We start from the raw sequence: 22,228 nt of genomic DNA on the forward strand, positions 1-22,228 counted from the left end.
CTCCAAAGTGTGTCCAGGCTACACCCTCCCCAGCACGGCAGGGGGGGCTCCTTGTCCACATTCTCACTAGCACTTGAAATCGTTGGACTGATTAAGTTATTTTATTTTCTTCTTGTAGCGACGATGGATTTAAACAACTCAGATTTAGTTGAGATTTACTGGGCACCTGCTAGGAGCTTCTCCATACATCTCACCCTCGTGTAGCCGCAGCAGCTCTATAACGGAGATGATGCTGTCCGCATTGCATAACTGAGGAACGTGAAGCCGCAGCCTGGAGGTTTCCCAGGGGAGGCCCTGAGAGCTGGGACTTGAACCCAGGTCCAGCCAACTACAGAGACCACGGCTCTGTCCACATTACTACATCTTCTCCATCCTCATCTCTGTTTACCCTCCTTGTTATCTGGAAGACAGCAGGCTGGGCAGGCGGTATGTTGCCCATGGCCCACCGAAGGCCCTCCGTGGGGGCCAGGCCCTGGCTCTGACCTCCCCACACACCATGCTTCTGCTAACAGAGGTCACCGCCTGAAGGAGCATTATAGGAGGTGACGCTGCACTAACCCCGCAGAACCACATCTCTCTTGTTATAAAGGATTCCGTGTCACCACTTTTAACAAGTTTCTTCCGTCTCACTTAATGCCCACAAACCCAACTCCTTCTTTTTCAGCGTTAACCTTAGTCCTTTTGCAATGGGATCCTCCCCCCCCCAAACTCTGAGCTAATTGAGGACAAAGATTTTGTCTTAATCCATTTTTCAAAAGCCGTATGTTGTGGGGAGGTGTCAGCCAAAGGGAACAAAGTTTCAGTTGTGCAAGATGAGTAACTTCAGGAGGTCTACTCTACAACACAGGGCCTAGAGTTAACGATATGGTGGTGTACATTTAAAATGTTGCTGGGAGGGTAGATCTTAGGTTAAGCTTTCTTATAAAAACAAATCATTCTCACTAAAGAAGAAAGGACAGAAGAAAGAAAAAAATATATTTTTGGAGGTAATGGGAGGTCTTGATTATGGTGATGGTCTCGGGGTATATACTTATCTCTCAACTCATCAAGTTGTGTGCATTAACTATGGACAGCTTTTTGTATGTCAAGCATACCTCAATAAAATGGTTAAAATAAAATAAGCAAACAAAAGAAAAAAAGCTGTATATTGAACGCCACCAGGATGACGGTGAGAGAGAGCACACGGGACCAGGAGACAGGCTGCTGCTCTCGTCTCCATCCTCGCTCCCCCAGGCCATCTGACCTCCCCAGGTTTCAGTTCCCTCTTCTAGAAAATGGAAAGGGCCAGACCACTGTATCTCAGAGGCACTGTGCAGTACTACCATCTGTGGCTGCGTTGATTTCTTTGACTTACCTAACACCTCCTGTTTGCACTCTTTTACAAACAAAACTTCTGGCCCGTGTCATTGACACTCGATAAAATGTCAGAGAGCTGTTGGTTTTCCCTTCCTTACAGGTTTGTGGGTATTTGTTACTTCTTCATGGTGTACCTATTTTTAACCATTGGATTTAGTTATTTTTTTAAACAAGGGCCATCTTTGCTGTTTCCCTACCAGATTGGAGCTCTATGAGGCCAGCGGTTGTGTCTAATTCATCTTTGTGTCTCTGGCACATAGTGGGCACTCCATACATGGAGAAGGAAGGGAGGGAGGCAAGGAAGGAGGAGACGGTAGGAGGGAGGGATGAGGGAGGAAGGGAGAGAGCAAAGGAGGGAGGGAGGGAAGATGGACTGATCTTTGGAATCTTCCCATGCCCATGATAGCACTCAAGGCTGAGAATGTAGATATTGAAGCCATAGTTCCTGCCCGAGGAGGGTGCCATTAGTAGCAGGCTCTGACCTTTTACTGAGCCAGCAAACCATCAGAGCTATACGAAATCACATTACTTTATTGAAGCCTTTTGCAGGTACCTAATATCATCATGGCCTTGATAAAGGATGCCAAGTGCTCCTGAGTGCCAAGGAGAAGAGAGAAACATTATAATAAAGTTGTCAGACTCGTGTGGCTTCTAACCATAGCAAACCTACTGCTCTGGGAGGTTGTTACTCCTGCCGAGTTGGCGTTACCATAAGGCAACCTGCTCTCTGCTCGTTTCCCTTCGCCTGTTTTAGAGCGGCTCTGAAAGAAGGCCGACGCCCTTTACCTGGGCCCAGCTCTGGGCTCTACCAGACTTCTCGGTGCCTGTCATTTATGACGAATGTGCCCCGTTACATTTCCTCCTTTTACGCTGCCATAGCCCTAACTTAGATGTAAAATACACAGTTTCAGTGTGCCCACTGTGTGCTCCGGGGCTTAGCCGGGGTGCCCGCTTAGAAAGAAGCCTCTGGACCTGACCTTCCCAGGGGGCGGGCTGGGAACAGACTTGCCTGCCCCTCCCAGTGGAGCAGTCCCACCACCAGCTGGTCTGGAGCATCAGGCGCTGAGGTAGTTTCCTTTACCGATTCCCTCTTGGGCGGGCGGGGAGGGGGCTCATATCTAGGTGGGAAGGGGAGCTACTTCTCACCCTGAAGGAGCCTGTCAGAGAGCCAGACTGAGGCAGACTCGGTCTGTCCGCAGGGTCTGGTTCCTCCAGCCAGAGCGCCTGGGCAGGCTCTGCGGGCCCCAACCCGGCAGCCACCTGCTCCTCTCGTGTGGGCCGCAGGGATCTGGCCTTCACCCTGTGTCCCGGGAAGGCAGAGAGGACAGTCCTCAGCTCTAACCAGGCAATGCCGTGCCCACGTGGAGCTGCGGTCCTGCGGTAGGAAAACGGGTGAGAAGTGGATCCCCACCATCTTTCCATTGCTTCCCTCAGCTTCCCTGGGGGCTGCTGGCGTGAGTGTCAGGCTGCAGAGCTAATCAGGGCTACCGCCTGCCCTTCCTCCCCTTCCCTCCCCTCCCCCTCCCCTCCCCTCCCCGTCCCCTCCCCTCCCCTCCCCTCCCCTCCCCTCCCCTCTCCCCCCTCCGCAGTCCTCAGTTGAGCTGACCCTGTGGTGGAGGGCACTGGGTCTAGTGCCCAGCAGGTGCCTGCCTTGTCCCAGCGCTCTCCGTCACTCCTCACTTGGTGCCATGCGAAGGCCAAGGCTGTGGGGGCAAACCTGTGTGGGCCTGTCTTTAAAACTAGATGTCAGACTTCCTAGGGATGGGCTAGGTCTCAGCTTCTTCCCTCCTGGGTTTCCCGGAGCTGCCATGAGGGCTCCATGATATCCCCCAACCATCGCCTGGGATTGGAAAACTAGGTCTCACACATCCATGCATCACTATTTCTAAATGTTGCAAATACTTATCATGATGAATTTTTCTCAATCAATGGGCAATAAAGTCGAGCCACAACCATGGGGTAGGCCTTGGTTCCTGTTGACATAAATGGGGCCCTCCGGGTACAGAAAGGTTGGGCAAAAGACATCAATGGGTATTTGGTATCGGACTGACAGGGGAGTCCCCCCATTCTCAGATGCCCGGCTTTTCTGTGGGGTGAGGCTCAGGAAAGACGGCAGCACCCTCCCACCAGCGAAGGCATTCTGACAGCAGACGGCGGGCTTGGTGTCTCTCGCTGTCGTTACAGGAAAGAGTCGGCTTGGGGAAAAGCAATCCTTTTCAGAAAGAGGTGAGCTACATCACGAAGCCTTTATGATCTATTCTGGGTTTTCAACCACCAGCACTGCCCTCCTTCTCATCTTGCATAACTTTAAGAAATTGAATAGCTGCTGAAAAGTGAATCCATCACCTCAGACATAAGACCCAAGTTTGGAGCATTTGTCTCCTGACAGAGTAATATTTCAGAACAATCTTGGGAGATGAGACGGGGGCTTGCCAAGGGAGGCTCGGTCAGTATTGGTGCCTCTGTTTTGCCTGCTTGAACTCGGCAGTGAACAGGGTGGGTTGGTCTACGTTGTGTCTGAGTGAAACGCTATCCCGAAGCTCCTGACCCCTTGCCGTCCTTGCCCAAAGTGCCCATGCGATGCTGTTTGACATCAGTTTCTCTGTGGGGGTCGCTGTGGATGGTCATTAACCCCACGCTTGCTGCAGCCAGCTGCCACTGTCCCCTGGATCCGTGCCAATGGGCACCGTCAGGGCACCCTGTGTGCCCGCACTCCCACAGCAGCCTGCCCTGCACTGGCAGCCAGCAGCGGGGCTCACCACTTGATTGCAGCCTTCTTGGCGCCCCGGGGCATCACGCCACCAACGCCCCCTTGTTCCAAAGCTGCTTCCTACCAATAACGTGTCTTCTTTAACCTTATTTCCCAAGTTCCTTTCATCTGAACCACCAGACTCTCTCCCAGTGCCCATTCCAGAGAAAATGGGCTCTGACTACCAAGGGTTTGTTCTAAGGCCAGATCTCCCAGTTCCCCCAAGAGACTGCCCCCTGGCTGCACTTGGAAGGCCAGACCCCGAGAGAGAACCTCGGGCCAAGGCCAGGCACTCTGCCTTCTCCCCTATTCCTTCCATCCTGGGGACTCCAGTCTTCCACAGCCGGTCTCATCCCCAGACCAGATGCCCCAGGAGACGGGGATGGGCAGGATGGGAGCAGAAAGAACTTGGGTGAAGCCTCAGGAAGAATTTCCCGATGGGGCGGGTAGGAGCTGGGAGGATGGGGATAAAGGCGGGGGTGGAGGTGTGTGTGTGTGTGTGGGGTGGGGGGGACAGGGAGATATCTGTAATACTATCAACAATAAAAAGTTTATTTAAAAAAATAAAATGAAAACATACCACGATCCCAGCTTAGGAAGTCAAGAAATAACATGCTCTTGATGAAGGAGGAGGAAATTACTCACTAGAAAGACAAAGAAGCCCACACTGGCTGCTAGCTGGCCAGACATGGCCTCCCCCCACCACCTTCTCATGCAATGAGGCACCGCCATGTACGCGGACTTCAAGCTTCCCAGCTGAGGGCCCTCAGATATCCCCAGGAGAGGGTGCAATTCAGCACAGAGGACTGGGAAGAGACAGTCTCCAACTGCCGCACAGACTATGTTCAAAGTTTACTCAGATCACCTCCATGGAGCCCGTGAGGGGCTTACCAGACGGGCGTTCCTTCATTTCTAAGTGGGAGCATCGAGGCCAAGAGGATCGGGCTTGGTCAGGACAAGACTGAGGTCTCAACCACACACCCGGCTCCAAAGCAGTCCTTTCCGGAATTCTCCTCACAGAGAAACGTCTTTCACCTCTGCCTCTGGCACCTCTTTCAGGAGGAAACTCTTTCTGGAAAGCGTTTATGACTCAGTTGGTGTCACTATTAAGTAGAGAATGATGTCAGAACTGGAAGCACAGTCAGCCACCAGCCCACAGTCCACACCCCCCCCACCCCTTCCACAGCCACAGTCCACGGCCACCACCCCACAGTCCACACCCCCCACCCCACCCCATTCCACAGCCACAGTCCACAGCCACCAGCCCACAGTCCACGCCCCCCACCCCATCCCATTCCACAGCCACAGTCCACGGCCATCAGCCCACAGTCCACACCCCCACCCCACCCCCATTCCACAGCCACAGTCCACAGCCACCAGCCCACAGTCCACACCCCCCACCCCACCCCATTCCACAGCCACAGTCCACGGCCACCAGCCCACAGTCCACACCCCCACCCCACCCCATTCCACAGCCACAGTCCACGGCCACCAGCCCACAGTCCACACCCCCACCCCACCCCCATTCCACAGCCACAGTCCACAGCCACCAGCCCACAGTCCACACCCCCACCCCACCCCCATTCCACAGCCACAGTCCACGGCCACCAGCCCACAGTCCACACCCCCACCCCACCCCCATTCCACAGCCACAGTCCACGGCCACCAGCCCACAGTCCACACCCACACCCCACCCCATTCCACAGCCACAGTCCACGGCCACCAGCCCACAGTCCACACCCCCACCCCCCCCCCATTCCACAGCCACAGTCCACGGCCACCAGCCCACAGTCCACACCCCCACCCCACCCCCATTCCACAGCCACAGTCCACGGCCACCAGCCCACAGTCCACACCCCCACCCCACCCCCATTCCACAGCCACAGTCCACACCCCCACCCCACCCCCATTCCACAACCACCACTACCCCCTGCCACAGTCCACAGCCACCAGCCCACAGTCCACAGCCACTGGCATCTGCGCATTGCACCTGTGCCCAGAAGGTTCTGATCCTGGGAGGGTGGGACAAGCCTGGCGCACCTGTGCCCATCTTTTTAGAAAAACAGCTTTCCTCTGCAAGTCTCAGGGCACTTTACTCACCTCGTACCTGCTTCATCACAGTGAGGTAGGTCACACCCAGAAGGAGAGAGGCAGAGAGAGAGAGGGAGAGGCACAGAGAGAGGGAGAAGCAGAAACACATACCCCCTCCCTATTGGGTTACTTACCTTCACTATCAAACTTCACAGCATCTGCGTGTTTCTTCAGCACCTCTTATTGTTTTCCCGGGAACTCTAATAAAAGAAAAATAGTTCTGTCCATACGAACTTACCCGAAGGGGCAAGCTGGCTACCAGCTGAAGGCGGTGGTTTCCTCCAGGTGGGGCAAGTGTTCCCAGAGGAGCCTGGAGAGACAGGGCTTTGCCTGCGTTTACTGAGTGAGTTCTGCCATCTTGTGGCCAAGAGGCAAATGTACACTCGCCCTCTCCCATGTTCTCTGAATAATCTGTTTCTGGCCTTTACAATCCACACCCTGGGAGGAAGAATCCATGGACCCACATTTCATTTACTCCTTAGTATAAAACAGGTGAAAAGAGCCCTGGATGGTGGCTCAGTTAGTTGGAGCATCATCTTGTGCATCAAAAGGTTGCGGGTTCGATTCCTGGGCAGGGCACATACCCAGGTCGTGGGTTCCATCCCTGGTTGGGGACCATATGGGGAGGCAACCGATTGATGTTTCTCTCTCTCCTTCCCGCCATTCCCCTCTCTATAGAAATCAATAGAATTAAACATTGTAAAAAAAATGAAACAGGTGAGAAGAAAACGATTGGCTGACAGCATAGCAAAGTTACCAAAAAGGGAGGCAGAAAGCATCCGATGCCAACTTTGAGCCAGTCTCACTTTGCTGCAGCGGGTGGATGGGGTGCCCTGAGAACTGGAGCCCTCCCACCCAGCTCACTTTGTTCTGAGGCGCAGAGCTGACTGCGCCAGGGCAGACTGGAAAAACAAGTGTTAATTTAACCAGCAATGTAGCCGCCTGTTAATGATGTTCCACAGTTCACCTGATGGACTACTTTCAAATTGTTTTCATGGGGACTTTTCATGTTTTGAATAACGAAGTACCAACAAAACGAAAGGAATTTCTACCAGTAGATTTGTATTGGCTGGAAATCAGCTGTAGGGAACACTTTAGGCAGGGACTGATCCAGAGGTTCATGCTCTTTAGGGTTCTGGGTCTGTGCCTCTGGGATTCTTTCTACTCTGGCGCCCTCGGTATATTGGCATCCTCCCCAGGCTTCAGAAATCACTGTGGCAACGCCAGGCCTGGCCTTGGACCTGCATGACCTAGTCCAGAGGAAGACAGGACAGCTCTCTTCGTAGTGCCCGCCAGACGAGGAGGCTTCCTGTCAGAGTCCTTGGTCAATATCTCCCTCTCTCAGAGAGGACCAGATTCGGTCCTGCACTCACCCCTAAGCCAGTCCCAGTGTCCGCGCTCCTGGAGTCCCCTCCCAGCACATCACAGAGCTCCCTCCCTTCCTGCTCCTCTCAGCGCAGGCCGCATGGCAGGGGCCATCCACAGGCTGTCTTTCTTGCCCCAAGCTTAATGCCACCTTATCATGGTTTGAGGGTGATTGTGCTGTTAAATCTGATTATGTGAGTACACAAAGGTATAAGCCATTATTTTTTAAATCTACAGACTATGTTACTCCAAGCAACAGAAATCAACTGATACTTCTTTAGCAAGTGATTTTAATATTCTGTATGTTACAGAATTTGGTTAAAAACATGATAGGTTATTAGTGCAAAATAAGAGGCATGTTTTGATGATAGCAGCAGTTCTTACACGAATGCATCTTAAATTTGGGGCTCTAAAGATGAAATGTTAAGTCTGGGAGGACTAAATGATACCCCATTTCTCTCCAAACTTTCAGAAGAATAACATTTAAGTCATTATATTTCCCTTTTCTGAATCCCCAGAGCACTTGGTAACTCTTCCGGCATTTCCCACACTCAGCCCTGTCCTCCTGCTTTCTCTGTGCTCCTTCACCTCTGGGGGAGGGAGCCGTCTTGCCATCCTGCGCCGCTCCCAGCACTACCTGTGTCCTGTTCTCTCTGCCTCTACTCAGTGTCCTGGCTGACTTGAGTGCACCTAGTGTTCCCAGGACACCTGGGCAAGCTGCCCTGTTGGCACTGTAGTGCCCTGTTGGTACTAACTGTAGTGCTGTCCCTGTGTTGGCCCTGAAGATCAGGAGCCCATCATGGCTAGGGGGCTAGTCTTATGTACCTCCTGTACCTAGCTCCCGGCAAGACGTGTTTTGAACAGTTTTATTGAGATATATTTCGTATACTATAAAACTCAACCACACAAACTGTTCCATTTATTCGTTGTTAGTCTATTCACAGAGTTGTGCAATCACAACCACAATCGAATTTCAGACGCCCTGAAATTTCCTTTAGAAAAAACCCTGTGTCCACCAGCAATTATTCCTCATTCCTGCCACCACCCGTAAGTCCTACTTCCTGTCTCTCTGGGTTTGCCTGTTGTGGACATTTCACGTATGTGGAATCATACATTGTATGGTCTTTGTGACAGGCTTCTTTCATTTAGCAAACTGTGCTCCAGGTTCACCCATGGTGTGGCACGTCTAAGTACTTCATTTTTAAAATGCAGAATAGTAATCCACATTAATATGAATAACGCCATCTATGAAAATTTACACACAAGTTTTTGTGGGGATATGTATTTCCATTTCCCTCAGGTATATACCTAGAAGTGGAATTGCTGGGTTATATGGTAACTTTAATATTTTGTAGAACTGCCCAACCCTTTCCAAAGTTGCACCATTTTCGCTTTCACCAGCGATGGATGAGGGTTCCAGTTCTCCACACCAACAGTTGTTGCTATCTGTCTCTTTGATTCTAGCCATCTTAGTGGGGTGAAGTTATAGCTCATGTGGTTTTTGATTTGCATTTCACTAATGAGTTATAATACAAGCATGTACGCGTGCTTATTGGCCACTTGTATCTGTACACCCTTTCATCAAATGGTAAAATGTCAGAGCTTCCTAGAAAAACCTCATCGGTGAGGCCCACAGAGTAATGTTAAGTGGCTTACCCGAGGTTACGTATGGCTGGTTGTAGTGCAGTGTCTCAGACACACTCCTGGCTCCTAACCAGGCTCTGTGCCTGGCTGCCGGGCCCTCGGCAGCCTCTGGATCCTGCCCCGCTGGATGAGTGGGGTGACTGGACTCCCTGTGTGTCGGAAAGCACACGCTCCTGTGCGGCTTTGTTTTATGCTGTCTCTTCTTTAGTTTGACTGACTTCATCTCTGAAAATGGTTTTCTCTGGGTGCAGACTTTACACTTGAGCAGATGGTTTTCATAGCTTGTAGCTACTTAACATTTTAAACAAATGGTGGCTGGACTCCAAGCATGACATAACTCGAAGCAGCTTTCTTGGCCACCTGAGTGCGATCAAGGATGGGTTTAAAGTCACAGGATAAAATTAATCCTGCCCACCTAATGTTTTCACAGTGACCAAGGCCACGAAGATGAAGTAAGAGCGTATATTTAAAGTTAAGGACTGCAGTGGGCTGATGAGAACAGTTACAGCATATGTATGAGTGTTGGGATTTGGGAGGATGGAGAGATGTGCTGATCCTTCTCAGCCCTCCCAAGGACACACCACCACGTGGATCTGGACATAAAGCTGAAGAGAGATGCCATTCTTAGTATTAATTTTCATGGAACAGCCAGGTCCTCAGACAAGAAACAGAAATGAAAACTGCTGGTCTGGGGTGTGGCTACTACATAGTCAAGATAGGCTAGTCAGTGGTCGGCAAACTGCAGCTCGTGAGCCACATGTGGCTCTTTGGCCCCTTGAGTGTGGCTCTTCCACAAAATACCCACTTCTGCGCATGGGCCACGAAGTTTCAATCGCACTGTACGTGTGCGCCCGCACGTGGTATTTTGTGGAAGAGCCACACTCAAGGGGCCAAAGAGCCGCATGTGGCTCGCGAGCCGCCGTTTGCAGACCACTGGGCTAGGTTATGCTGCCATAACAAGCATCTTAAAAATCTCCGCAGCTTATCCGAATGTAATTTTATTTCCTGCTCCTACATCTTTCACCAGGGGTTCCCATGTGGCGGCTCAGCATTCCAGGCTACTTCCATCTCCGGTGGCATATCTAGGTTTTCCATGGCAAGAGAAGAGAGCTCTAGATCTCAAACCAGCTAATAAGCACTTCACCTTGGAAGTGACACATGTCACATCACTTCCGCTCACAACCAATTGCTCAGAACGAGTCACATGACCTTGCTTAACTGCCAAGGAGCCAGAAGTGTAATCCTCCTGTAAGCTTGGAAGGAGAGAGCTGGATGTGAGCAAGCTCTGATCATGTCTACCCTGGTGGGAGAAGGGGGTGCTTTGGCCCTGGCCAGTTTGGCTCACTGGATAGAGCATTGGCCTGTGGACTCAAGGGTCCCAGGTTTGATTCCAGGCAAGGGCATTTACCTTGGTTGCGGGCACATCCCCAGTAGGGGAGTGTGCAGGAGGCAGCTGATCGATGTTTCTCTCTCATCGATGTTTCTAACTCTCTATCCCTCTCCCTTCTTCTCTGTAAAAAATCAATAAAATATAAAAAAATAAAATAAATCAAAGCATGAATGAGAAGAATGAGAACTATCAACCACTAGCACTTCCAAAGCCAGCCTCATTCTGTAAGACTCCAGAGTCTACCTTCAGCCCCAGGTGGATGAGGCCTGGGAGAGTCCAGGCCTGATTCAGGTCCTGCAGGAACATGCGGGACAGGCCCGAGTGCTGGGATCATGTTTGCTCAAATGGCTCCTCCCTTCAGATTGTTGGACTTGCCATTCATTCCAACAATTAGCCATCCTCCAAGTCCTGTTCTGCACTGATACTTACTTGAGCCCTTTCTCAACCATGCATCAACATGACTCTAATGCCTACCTAGCCTTTCTTTTCTGGCCCTTGTCAAGTCAGAGTATTGGAGCTGCATGGGCGGTTGGGGCAATATCACTGCAAGAAGATATTATGGGCATGGAAGAGAGGGGTGAGAACAGTGCCATTTTAGACACTCTGAGTTTGAACAACAGTCAAGAAGAGAGATCCACTAGGCAGTTGGGAGTACAGGAGATGGGGCAGGGGGGAGCCAGGGATGGGAATACAGTTATTGTTGGCACTAGGTGGTATTTGCAGCTGTGGAAGTCGAGGAAAGAATGTGAAGATGATGCGTGTGAAAGTACTTTGTATAAAACTCGATGTTGTTTTTGTAATGATCACTTTCAATGAGCCCAAGGAAGAACTTAGGGGGTGAGAAAAAGGGAAAGGAGCCCAAAGTGTTCAGAGCAGGAAGAGACGAGAGGCAGCGGGAGAGCCAAGTACTAATCCACAGAAGCCAGATGAGCGGGTGTGGCTGAGGGGGCAACGTGCTGAAGGCTTCTGAGCAGCAGCAGGCCACAGAGCACCGGCTCTGGTCTAGACGTGGCTCCCAGCTGAGTTACCTCGGGCCTTCACTTCCTCATGGGAAGCGGGAATGATCACACCTCCCTCGGAATTGCTGTGGATGAAACAATAGGGTAGGAGCAAGTGCTTTGTACAGAAGAAATCGTGCCCTAGCCGGTTCGGCTCAGTGGATAGAGTATCGGCCTGCGGACTGAAGGGTCCCGGGTTTGATTCCTGTCAAGGGTATGTACCTCGGTGGCAGGCTCCCAGCCCTGGTGGGGGGCATGCGGGAGGCAATCGATGTGTTTCTCTCACATCAGTGTTTCTCTTTGTCTCTCCCTCTCCCTTCCACTCTCTCTAAAAATCAATGGAAAAATATCCTCAGGTGAGGATTTAAAAAAAAAAAAGAAATCGCTGCTGGTTTAGCTATTCTGCAGTCCGTGGGGGGAAGACACGCAGGAGAGCCTAGGGAAGGAGGAGAAGCAGAGGAAGGAAGGAGAGTACCAGGCACTGGGAGGCGGCAGGGAGGTCAGCGGGATGCCATAGTGTGCTGGGCCCCAGACCCTGAGCAGCAGCCTCTGCTCCCAGCCAAGTGCTCTGGTGTGTAGTCAGGATACCCAGCTAGGCCCGAGCCTGTATACTTAATGGCTGTGTGGTCATGACCAAGGCCTCCTAGTCGGTGGTTATTAACATCAGAATCCCATGCAGCATTAGCAAGTACTGATCCTGGGGCCCCACATCTGGCCAGTTGCATCTGACTCGACCGGGGTGGGAGCGAGGCCTGGGAATGGTGCAGCTTTGAGAACCCTGTGTGGTTCTTGGACTTTTATTTCTGTCAGTTTGTCCCACTGACCACAAGATGGGGCCCTCTTTCTACAAAATCTTTGACGCTCACCAAACAGGAACAATCCATTTTCCCTATCATCCTGAAAGAACGGATTTGAATTTCAGTCTTCACAGCATCTCGTTAAGCCAGACTCCGGCCCCTTGGTGTCCAGCCACTTCATGTGAATGCTCCCTTCTGCGAGGAGCCGTACTGGGCTGGGATGCGTCGTCTACCCTTTTGGGTTCCTCAGGGGTTCTAACGCAAAGCAGAAGTGGGTCTTCGCTGTTGCTTTATGTCCATAATCATTAGCATCAATAACAACTGTGCATTTACCTTTCACCACTTGCAAAGTGCTTTTCACCAACTGTCCTCAGAATGACTCTATGAAATGGGGATTGTTCTCATTTGTGGATGAGAAAAAGGAGCCTCAGAGCACTAGTTCAAGGTCACAAGGAAAAATCGGCAGAACCAGATCCCGAGCCCTTCCCGTGCGCTCAGTGCGAAGAGGAGGCGCCATCGGGGGACCAGCAGCCGTCACCCGTGGGGACCTGGGAGGACAGCCCTGAGGGAGGAAACTTCTAGGACAGCCTCCGGCTGGCTTCCTACGCAAGCAAGAAAGATGGGCAGACGTCCTCCTGGAGTTCCACGCCATCAGAGACAACAGGTCAGCAGACACGTCTGACTGGGCTAAGTAACCGCTGAGGTAACATATGTGAGGTTTCTAGTGCAAAGCTACACAGAATCAGCCGTCACTCAACAAGTGGACAGATTGTATTATTTTTAATTTTCTATTCCAGGAAATTGAACTGCTATGCCAATGGGAGAAACGAATCTTAATTCTGCCTTAAGAGAAAGCTGTACACTCGTCTCCAAAGAAAATCCTTTTCTATACCAGCAAGGGGTGTCTTGTGAGGTTTATCAGTGGACCTGATAAAGGTCATTTACAAGATCACTTATACACTTGCTGCCAGACAGGTTCCCACAATCAATCAGGAACCCAAATGTCAGGGCCCAGAACCCCAACCCCCCGTTTCCATCCATCAGCTGTCCATTTGTCTGTGTCCATCACTGTCCTTTTCTGAAGGTACAGCACAACTGCCACAGAAAAGCCAAATGCTAAGAGTGAAAGGAGAAAGTTAAACATTTTATATTTATTGAGTTAAAAGCAATAGTTCTATTGCAAACTCACCTTTACTGAGTTAAAACAAAATCAATATTAAAAATGTCTCCTTTTTGCCCTAACAGGTTTGGCTCAGTGGATAGAGCGTTGGCCTGCGGACTGAGGGTCCCAGGTTCGATTCTGGTCAAGGGCATGTACCTAGGTTGCATGCACATCCCCAGTGGCGGGTGTGCAGGAGGCAGCTGGTTGATGTTTCTCTCTCATCGATGTTTCTAACTCTCTATCCCTCTCCCTTCCTCTCTGTAAAAAATCAATAAAATATATTTTAAAAAATGTCTCCTTTTTTATAGAGGTCATGTGGTAGAAGACATAATAGAAGTTTTGTAAACGGAATCTCAGGTCAAGCCTCAATCTCCTTATATATAAACAGCAATGATTATATTAATTCCTTAGGATTAATTTCTTTCTCTGAGATCATGTAAATGTTTAACAATAAATTTGGCAATTATTTCCCATCCTTTCTCCCCCTTAATCTATTTAACCTCTTTTTGAACTCACTGTTTCAAGTCAATAAAAATATTTTTAGCCACAGTTAAGTTTCTCTATACTTGGTACCTCTCTATCGGCTTGGCTTGGGTTAATGTTCAAAACAGACTAATGTGGACAGATTAGTAACTTATAAGTTAAGTAGATTCAAAGAGCTTACTTATGTTGATGACTGTACTCACTTATTTGAACGAACTCACCTGCACCTACCTCCAAAAAATATTTGATTTCCACCAGACTGTGGATTTCTCTTTTTTTTTTTTTTTTTTGCTTCTCTTTTTTCTTTTTAAGGGGAATTTAGACTTTTATAACAGCCTCAACTAAGAGTCTTTCTGTAACAAGTTAGCAAAGCCAGACTGTACTGGAATGAATCAAAGAGTGACCTTGATGCAGGATAAATCGGGTTTTATTTAAGTAGATTTGTCAAGTGTTCATTCCTATTTCCATCAGGGCCCTCTCGCAGTAGCAGTAGAGGCAGGGGTGGGGAGTGGCGTTTTGCAACCAGGGCCAATGCGCGTGAGCAGTGGGAGGAGCGCGGTCCTTCGGGTCCAGCTGGCCTCAGGCGGGCAGGAGGCCACTCTGCTGCTCGGTGTGTCCAGGGCTGGGCCCCTCTGGACACCCTCACAGGTCCCCATTCCTGGTATCTGTCCTCTACAGAGTTGGGGAGCCTGCCTGTTGGTTAGAATTTGACATCCTTGCGCCTGATCCCATGGTGTCATAATCCTCAATCTCTTCAGACAGCTCTGTGTCCACTGCAGGTCACATCCTGCCTGCCAAGCTTGGCCTCAGGGTGAAAAATAGATTCGCTGCTGTGAGAAAACCTGAAGACCTGGGAGATTTAGTACAATTCCTAGCCGCCCCCACCCCCCAATCACATATGGAAGCCCATATTCCAAAGTATTATTCCCTGTAGTTTATAGTCAGATCAGAATGCTTTCTTTGCTTTCAGTTGAAACGTAGGGTTTTTCCTCCTCTCACACAAGATGTGTTTCTATTGTGCGGCTGCCACACAGCCAAAGCTCAGACGTGTGTGTACTCAAGGTTCACTCAGGTGGCTTCATATGGAGCCCAAAGTCTGGTCCTACCTTAACCTCAGCAGTGCTGGTTTTATTTTTGTGGTGCAGAAGTAAGACCAAATAAATAGGCACAAAGTAGACTTACAGAAATGGCTTTAACTTACTAATCCACTACATCTTTGATAGCAATTTTAGATATAAGTGGTCCAGAGGACAAAGTGCATAATTAATGATGAGAAAATGATTTCTTCAAGTCTCATAATAAAGAGCTCTCCCTGTGGGAATCATATGTCCAGTGTTTCATTCACGCTTAAGTGACGGTTACAGCGCGCTTCTGTCGCCTTCATTCCAGTACTGTTCAGTCTGCATTTCTGTGAGTCGGGAAATTGTGCGCTGAAATGCAAAGATTTCCTCTTCTCCGGTAAACATGGAGAGACCTGCTGAGTCCTGGTGACGAAAAAAACAAAACAATAACCCACCAAATTAAAACCACTTCAGTGAGAACTTACAGAACTAAGTGAAGGTTTTTTTTAAAAAAAAAAAAAAAAGGAGAACCAAGATGGCGGCATAGGTTAACGCCGGAGTTTGCTGCTTTGAACAACTACTTCAAAAGTGAAACCAAAAAACGGAAGGGACATCACCCAGAACCACAGGAACGCTGGCTGAGTGGAAGTCCTACAACTAGGAGGAAAGAGAAACGCACACGGACACTCAGAGGAGGCGCAGTGCTGAAGTCAAATTCTGAGGTGCGGAGTGCGCGGAGCGGGCTGGGGGCGGAGGGCGCGGTTGGCGTTTTCAATCGGGAGGGAGTCGCAGAATCTGAGCTCCAGATCCGGGCGAGTCTTTAGGGACCCAGACTCAAACGGGAGAAACGGGACTGTCTGGCTTCGGTCAGAGCGAGTGCAGCTTTCTCTCTGAGCTTTGCAGCGGGTGCTGGGACTCAGAGAGGCAGAGCCCCTGGGGACAGGACTGAGAGCCGCCATAACTGCTCTCTCCGGCCCACCCTGTTGATCCTGTTCGACCCGTCCCGCCCAAGCCCTGCACGGAGCCATTTGCCGGATAGCCTCAGGCAAAGGCTAGATTAGCACCTCCCTAGAGGACAGAAGTTCTCTCACTGCTGACACAGCTGATTCTCATAGCCACTTGGCCTGGAGGTCAAACCCTCCCTGGAATTAGCTACAACAATCAAGGGTTAACTATAAGACTGCGAACAAAGACCACTAGGGGGTGCACCAAGGAAGCATAACAAAATGCGGAGACAAAGAAACAGGACAAAATTGTCAATGGAAGATATAGAGTTCAGAACCACACTTTTAAGGTCTCTCAAGAACTGTTTAGAAGCCGCCGATAAACTTAATGCGATCTACAAGAAAACTAATGAGACCCTCGATCTTATATTGGGGAACCAACTAGAAATTAAGCATACACGGAATGAAATAACGAATATTATACAGACTCCCGACAGCAGACCAGAGGAGCGCAAGAATCAAGTCAATGATTTGAAATGCGAGGAAGCAAAAAACACCCAACCGGAAAAGCAAAATGAAAAAAGAATCCAAAAATGCGAGGATAGTGTAAGGAGCCTCTGGGACAGCTTCAAGCGTACCAACATCAGAATTATAGGGGTGCCAGAAGATGAGAGAGAGCAAGATATTGAAAACCTATTTGAAGAAATAATGACAGAAAACTTACCCCACCTGGTGAAAGAAATGGACTTACAGGTCCAAGAAGCGCGGAGAACCCCAAACAAAAGGAATCCAAAGAGGACCACACCAAGACACATCATCATTAAAATGCCAAGAGCAAAAGATAAAGAGAGAATCTTAAAAACAGCAAGAGAAAGAAACTCAGTTACCTACAAGGGAATACCCATACAACTGTCAGCTGATTTCTCAACAGAAACTTTGCAGGCCAGAAGGGAGTGGCAAGAAATATTCAAAGTGATGAATACCAAGAACCTACAACCAAGATTACTTTATCCAGCAAAGCTATCATTCAGAATTGAAGGTCAGATAAAGAGCTTCACAGACAAGGAAAAGCTAAAGGAGTTCATCACCACCAAACCAGGATTATATGAAATGCTGAAAGGTATCCTTTAAGAAGAGGAAGAGGAAGAAAAAGGTAAAGATACAAATTATGAACAACAAATACACATCTATCAACAAGTGAATCTAAGAATCAAGTGAATAAATAATCTGATGAACAGAATGAACTGTTGATTATAATAGAATCAGGGACATAGAAAGGGAATGGACTGACTATTCCTGGGGGGGAAAGGGGTGTGGGAGATGCGGGAAGAGACTGGACAAAAATCGTGCACCTATGGATGAGGACAGTGGGTGGGGAGTGAGGGCGGAGGGTGGGGCGGGAACTGGGAGGAGGGGAGTTATGGGGGGGAAAAAAAGAGGAACAAATGTAATAATCTGAACAATAAAGATTTAATTAAAAAAAAAAAAAGACTTCCAGGTTTATGTGTTTGGATTATAAAATGTTCTATAAATTTTTTCATGGACAATCTCTTAAATTAGACTAGAGAAACAACTAATTTAAATCAATAATCAATAAATAGAACAAATTACCAGGGAAAAAAACAGAATAATTAAAGCTAAAAGCACACCCCAAAATACAAATATGAAAATTTTTGCTCAAAGTTCTCTGCAAATTCTAAAGGAAGGACATTCCAGATAGAGAAGGAGTTCTTCCGCCAAAACTGCACCCCAGAAGTAAGTAACAGCAAAAAGACAGTAGTTCTGGCAAATTAGAAAAAGGCTGGTGCTCTCCTCCAAAGCTGGACAGACAGGCCTGACCTCAGGAGGGGAGGCCCTGAGGATGAACCTTGGAGTCTCCTCCAAGCTGGATGGCAGAGAGGTCCCGTGGGGCCTGGAGGCTGAGCTGGGGCTTACTTGGGGAAGGCCTGAGCTGCTTCTGGGCTTGAGTTGCTGGGAAACTTGGTCCTCCCATCTAGGGTGAGGTGGGGAGCATCTGTGAGGCCAGGAAACAGCCTTCGATGGTGATACCAACAAGGACTCGCCCCTAAGTGGGTGTTGAGTTTTTGTCTCTTACTTTGGGGGATTCTCTTTCAGAGGAAAGTGCTGGCCTGCTAAGTCCATGCTGCCCATAGACCCCTGTAAAACTGCTGGACCATGTGGTCACGTGTCCTAATTACTCCCTATATCATTAGGCCCAAGTGCTGCGCTTACTTTGCCTTATATCTGAACCCTGATCCTATGGGGGAGGCCGGGTGGAATTCAAAAGCCAGTGATTTGAAGGACTTTAGAAACAGAAATGATGTTGCTCCTCAAGTGTGTTCTTTCAAACTGTCACACATCATTGAGACGTAAGTATTGCTCGTGGAGAAACAATCATTTCAAAAGGTCACAGCACATGGCTTTATAAGCAGCTATTTATTTCTACGTGTAGGTTTAGGTAATCATATTTTCAAAGTTTGCTTTTTAAAGAATTACTGGCTTCATTTTCCCAAAGTCCTGAGAATACATAATTCCTGCTCAGGTCAGTAGAGAGCTGTTTCCTCAGGCCAAACGGCCTTTACTCTGGGGTTGGGAGAATGGGGCTCCCCTCTTTTGGAGGTGAGTGTTTATAGCTGGTTTTAAAATTCTGGCAATTCCTTTTTTATTAAACTTATTGGGTAACACTGGTTAATGACAGTATATATATTTCACATGTACAACTTCATAATACACTCTACTGTGCGTTCACCACCCGAAGTCTAGTCTTCAGTCACCATATTTGTGACTCCCTTTACCCGCTTCATTTTCCCCCACCCCCACCCCCCCTTCTCCTCTGGTAACCACCATACTGCTGTCTGTGTCTGTGAGTTTGTTATGTTTGCTCATTTGTTGCTTTTTGTTTTCTATCCTATATCTGAGTGAAATCATACAACTCTTGTCCTTTTCCATCTGACTTATTTCGCTTAATATAACACTCTCAAGATCCATCCATGTTGTCACAAATGGCAATGTTTCATCTTTTTATGGCTGAGTAGTATTCCATTGTACATATGTACCATATTTTCTTTATCCAATCATTCATCGAAGGACACTTAGGTTGTTTCCATGTCTTGGCTAATTGTGAATGAGGCTGCAATGAACGTAAGGGTACATATATCTTTTTTTTTTTAACCAACAGGAATTTATTTCCTCACAGATCCAGAGGCTAGAAGTCCAAGATTAAGGTGAAGGGTAGAAGGGTACATATAGCTTTATAAATAAGTGTTTTCAAATTTTGGGGGTAGATACCCAGAGGAGACATTACTGAGTCTTATGACAGCTCTATTTTTATTTTTTTAGGAAACTCCATAGTGTATTCCATAATGGCTGCACCAATTTACATTCTCCACACCCACTCCAACACATTTCTTTGATAACAGCCATTCCAATAGGTGTGATTTGCATTTCCACTGTAAGTAGTTAGGTTGAACATCTTTCATCTATCCGTTGGCCATTTGTGTGTCTTCCTTGGAAAACTATCTATTCAAGTCCTCTGCCCATTTTTTAATCAAATTGTTTTTTTAAGTTGTATAAGATCTTTATACATTTTGGATATTATAGCCTTATTGGAGGGATCATTTACAACTATCTTCTCCTGAGGGCTGGCTGCCTTTTTTGTGTCCTTGATGGCTTCTTTTGCTGTGCAGACGCTTTTTAGTTTGATGTAGTCCATTCAGTTTTTCTTTTACTTGCCTTGCCTTTGGGGTCAAGTTCACAAAAACCCCTCTCAGACCAAGGTCTCTAAGTTTAGTGCCTATGTTTTCTCCTATGTATTTTTATTATTTTAGGTCTTATATTCAATTCTTCAATCCATTTTGAGTTAATTTGTAGATTGTGTAAGCATCGACTAATACTTCCATTGCCTACAGTTGAGAAATATAACCTGACACACGTATTTATGTTTATACAGAAGAAGGAAATGCAGTCACTTCTGGGTGGCCTTGGGTGAATCACCAAACCCCAAGCACCAGGAGAAGGAAGCTGGCATTGGCTGGTTCCCCACAGGGTGTCCCCGGAGCCTGGCACCCACAGGCACTCCACACATGTTTAGGGAATGGGGGTTCGGAGAAGAATCATGGGTTTCTTTGCAAGCCAAGGGCCTTGCTAAGCGCTCCATGGTCCTGGAATAGCCGGCCCACATGCTTGGATACTATATTATGCACTCTAAAAACCCAGCCGACATGAACAGGAATGTCCAGAAAAGGCAGCAGGTGGCCAGGCATCCAGCTCTGGGCTGTCATTAGTCAGAGGTATGACCACATGCCCATTAGTCAACCAATCTGTACTTTGTTTTGTCATTAGCAAATACAATCACTAAGATTTCTTCCACTCTAAGACTGTAATTCTCTACATATAGTGATATTGGGAGGAACTCTGCTATGCCAGCTCAAGAAGCAGTGAATCAACAGTTAAATATATACTACATTCCTTCTGCAAAATGTAGCCATGTATCAAACCAAAAACAATTAAGCTGTTTTATAATAAAATGAGATTATGTTAATATCAGCTACCTGGCTCAGCCCCAAATCATCCATCATTATTCTGTTTTGCTCCAACTCGCTGTCATGAGGCTGATGCAGAAATAGGCTTGATAAAGGAGCCGACGCCGAGCAGATTAAGCGCACCTGGAAGAGAGGGACACGCGTAGATGGTGTTACTCACACTTCACGAGTTGAAGGCAAGAACAAACCAGAAAATAAAACTGTTTGCCATAACACAGAGCTTAGATTTTGCTTTTAAAATGTCCACACTTTTCCTTAGTTTGCATCTGTCTGAAGTGTGATTTCTAAACTGCACAGTACTTGCCAAAATATTTCCACACAGCTTACACCAACCTGTGAAAAGGGAGCAAAGGTTTGATTGGGTAACTTCAGGCCTGGAGAGGCCTCAGCTTGTGATGCCAGGCCAGACCTTCCGGCTCTGAGCCCAAGGGTCTTCCCATTGCACATGAGGTGACGGGTATACCTGGCTGTGGAGCTGTCTCTGTGCATCGGAGACACGCCCAGACCACTGTACAGAGGTCACCGCTGTGCTGGGTGGGTGACTGCTGAGCTCAGCGCAATGCTCCTCCAATTACACCCCGAGTTTCCAGAACCTACATTTACATCGACATCCTGCCAAGACATTCTTCCAAAAGACTAAGTTTTACATGAATATTTCTTGATTGCATAAGTCTTTGAGCGAGTGGGCAGAGGTGAGAATCATGTTGGAAAGAGTTTTTATATTTCTACAAATATTGCGTCCACAAGTTTAAATACAAAACATACTCTCCCTGGTGTTTAAAGTCCTGAATTTGTTCTCAGGATTCACAGCAATCCTTTGAAAATCATCTATATATATATAAAAAGCAGCGACCAGAACGCTATAACAACTGGAAAGTCTGGTCGCCATGATGCCAACCTCCTGCAGCCCCTACCCGTGGCCGGCCCTGACCCTGATGAGCCCCCACCACCCCAATCAGTCTGTGGCCCCCGCCCCCCAGCCAGCTCCACCCCCGATCAGCCCCCCCCCCCCCCCCCCCCGCCACACACACACACCAATTGGGGGTGGGGCTGGCCAGACAACCTCCCATGGCCCCACCCCTGGCCACTGACCCCCGATGGGCCCCCCCCCCATTCTGGGGCAGGGCGGCTGGCCCACTGCCCACAGACCCTCCCCATGGCCAGCCCCACCCCCAATCGGCCTCCCCAATTGAGGGCGGGGCCTACTGGCCACTCACCCTTGGCTCCTCCCCCCAGCCTACCCGGCCCTGATTGTCCGATTGGGCTGGGCCGCCCGCCAGCCAACCTCCCACCTTCTCCTCCTCCCGACAGTCCCAGCCCTGATCCCCCCCACCCCCACACCATTGGGGCCAGGCTGGCTGGACCTCACCCGTGCACTGGGCCTCATTATTTAAGTAAATATGGCAATACTTTAAAATAATGTATTCACATGTGGGGCTAGTTTTCCCATATCCAAATGGCTTTCCACCTCTTTTTATAAATTATTTTAATCACAAATGACACCTTTTTTCATTATTTAGATGGGAATACCCTTATTTCACAAATTCCCATGAATACATTCTAGAATAATGTCTGTTTAATGCTCCCAATTTCTGAAGTAAGATCATTTTGATGATTTTAAATGTGTGATTTAGTTGATGTAAATGT

General features: G+C 48.5%; 1 protein-coding gene across 2 annotated transcripts in view; it reads right to left on the bottom strand.

Moving 5' to 3' along the window:
• Positions 1-4,762: 4,762 nt before the first annotated feature.
• AFG1L (AFG1 like ATPase) overlaps positions 4,763-22,228 on the bottom strand; it is a 176,402-nt gene continuing 158,936 nt past the window's right edge. Inside the window, exons 12-14 of one of the 2 annotated variants that reach the window (XM_036317555.1) lie at positions 20,591-20,704; positions 6,331-6,396; positions 4,763-5,208 (exon numbers count right to left, since the gene is read on the bottom strand). In XM_036317555.1, the coding sequence (XP_036173448.1) occupies positions 6,367-6,396; positions 20,591-20,704 (144 nt within the window). In that variant the 3' untranslated portion in view covers positions 4,763-5,208; positions 6,331-6,366. Of the gene's footprint in view, positions 5,209-6,330; positions 6,397-14,375; positions 15,520-20,590; positions 20,705-22,228 lie in introns of those variants that run through there. The other variant, XM_036317554.1, reaches the window with a different exon arrangement.

Source organism: Myotis myotis, unplaced genomic scaffold (genome assembly GCF_014108235.1).
Source record: "Myotis myotis isolate mMyoMyo1 unplaced genomic scaffold, mMyoMyo1.p scaffold_m19_p_7, whole genome shotgun sequence".
NCBI lineage: Eukaryota > Metazoa > Chordata > Mammalia > Chiroptera > Vespertilionidae > Myotis > Myotis myotis.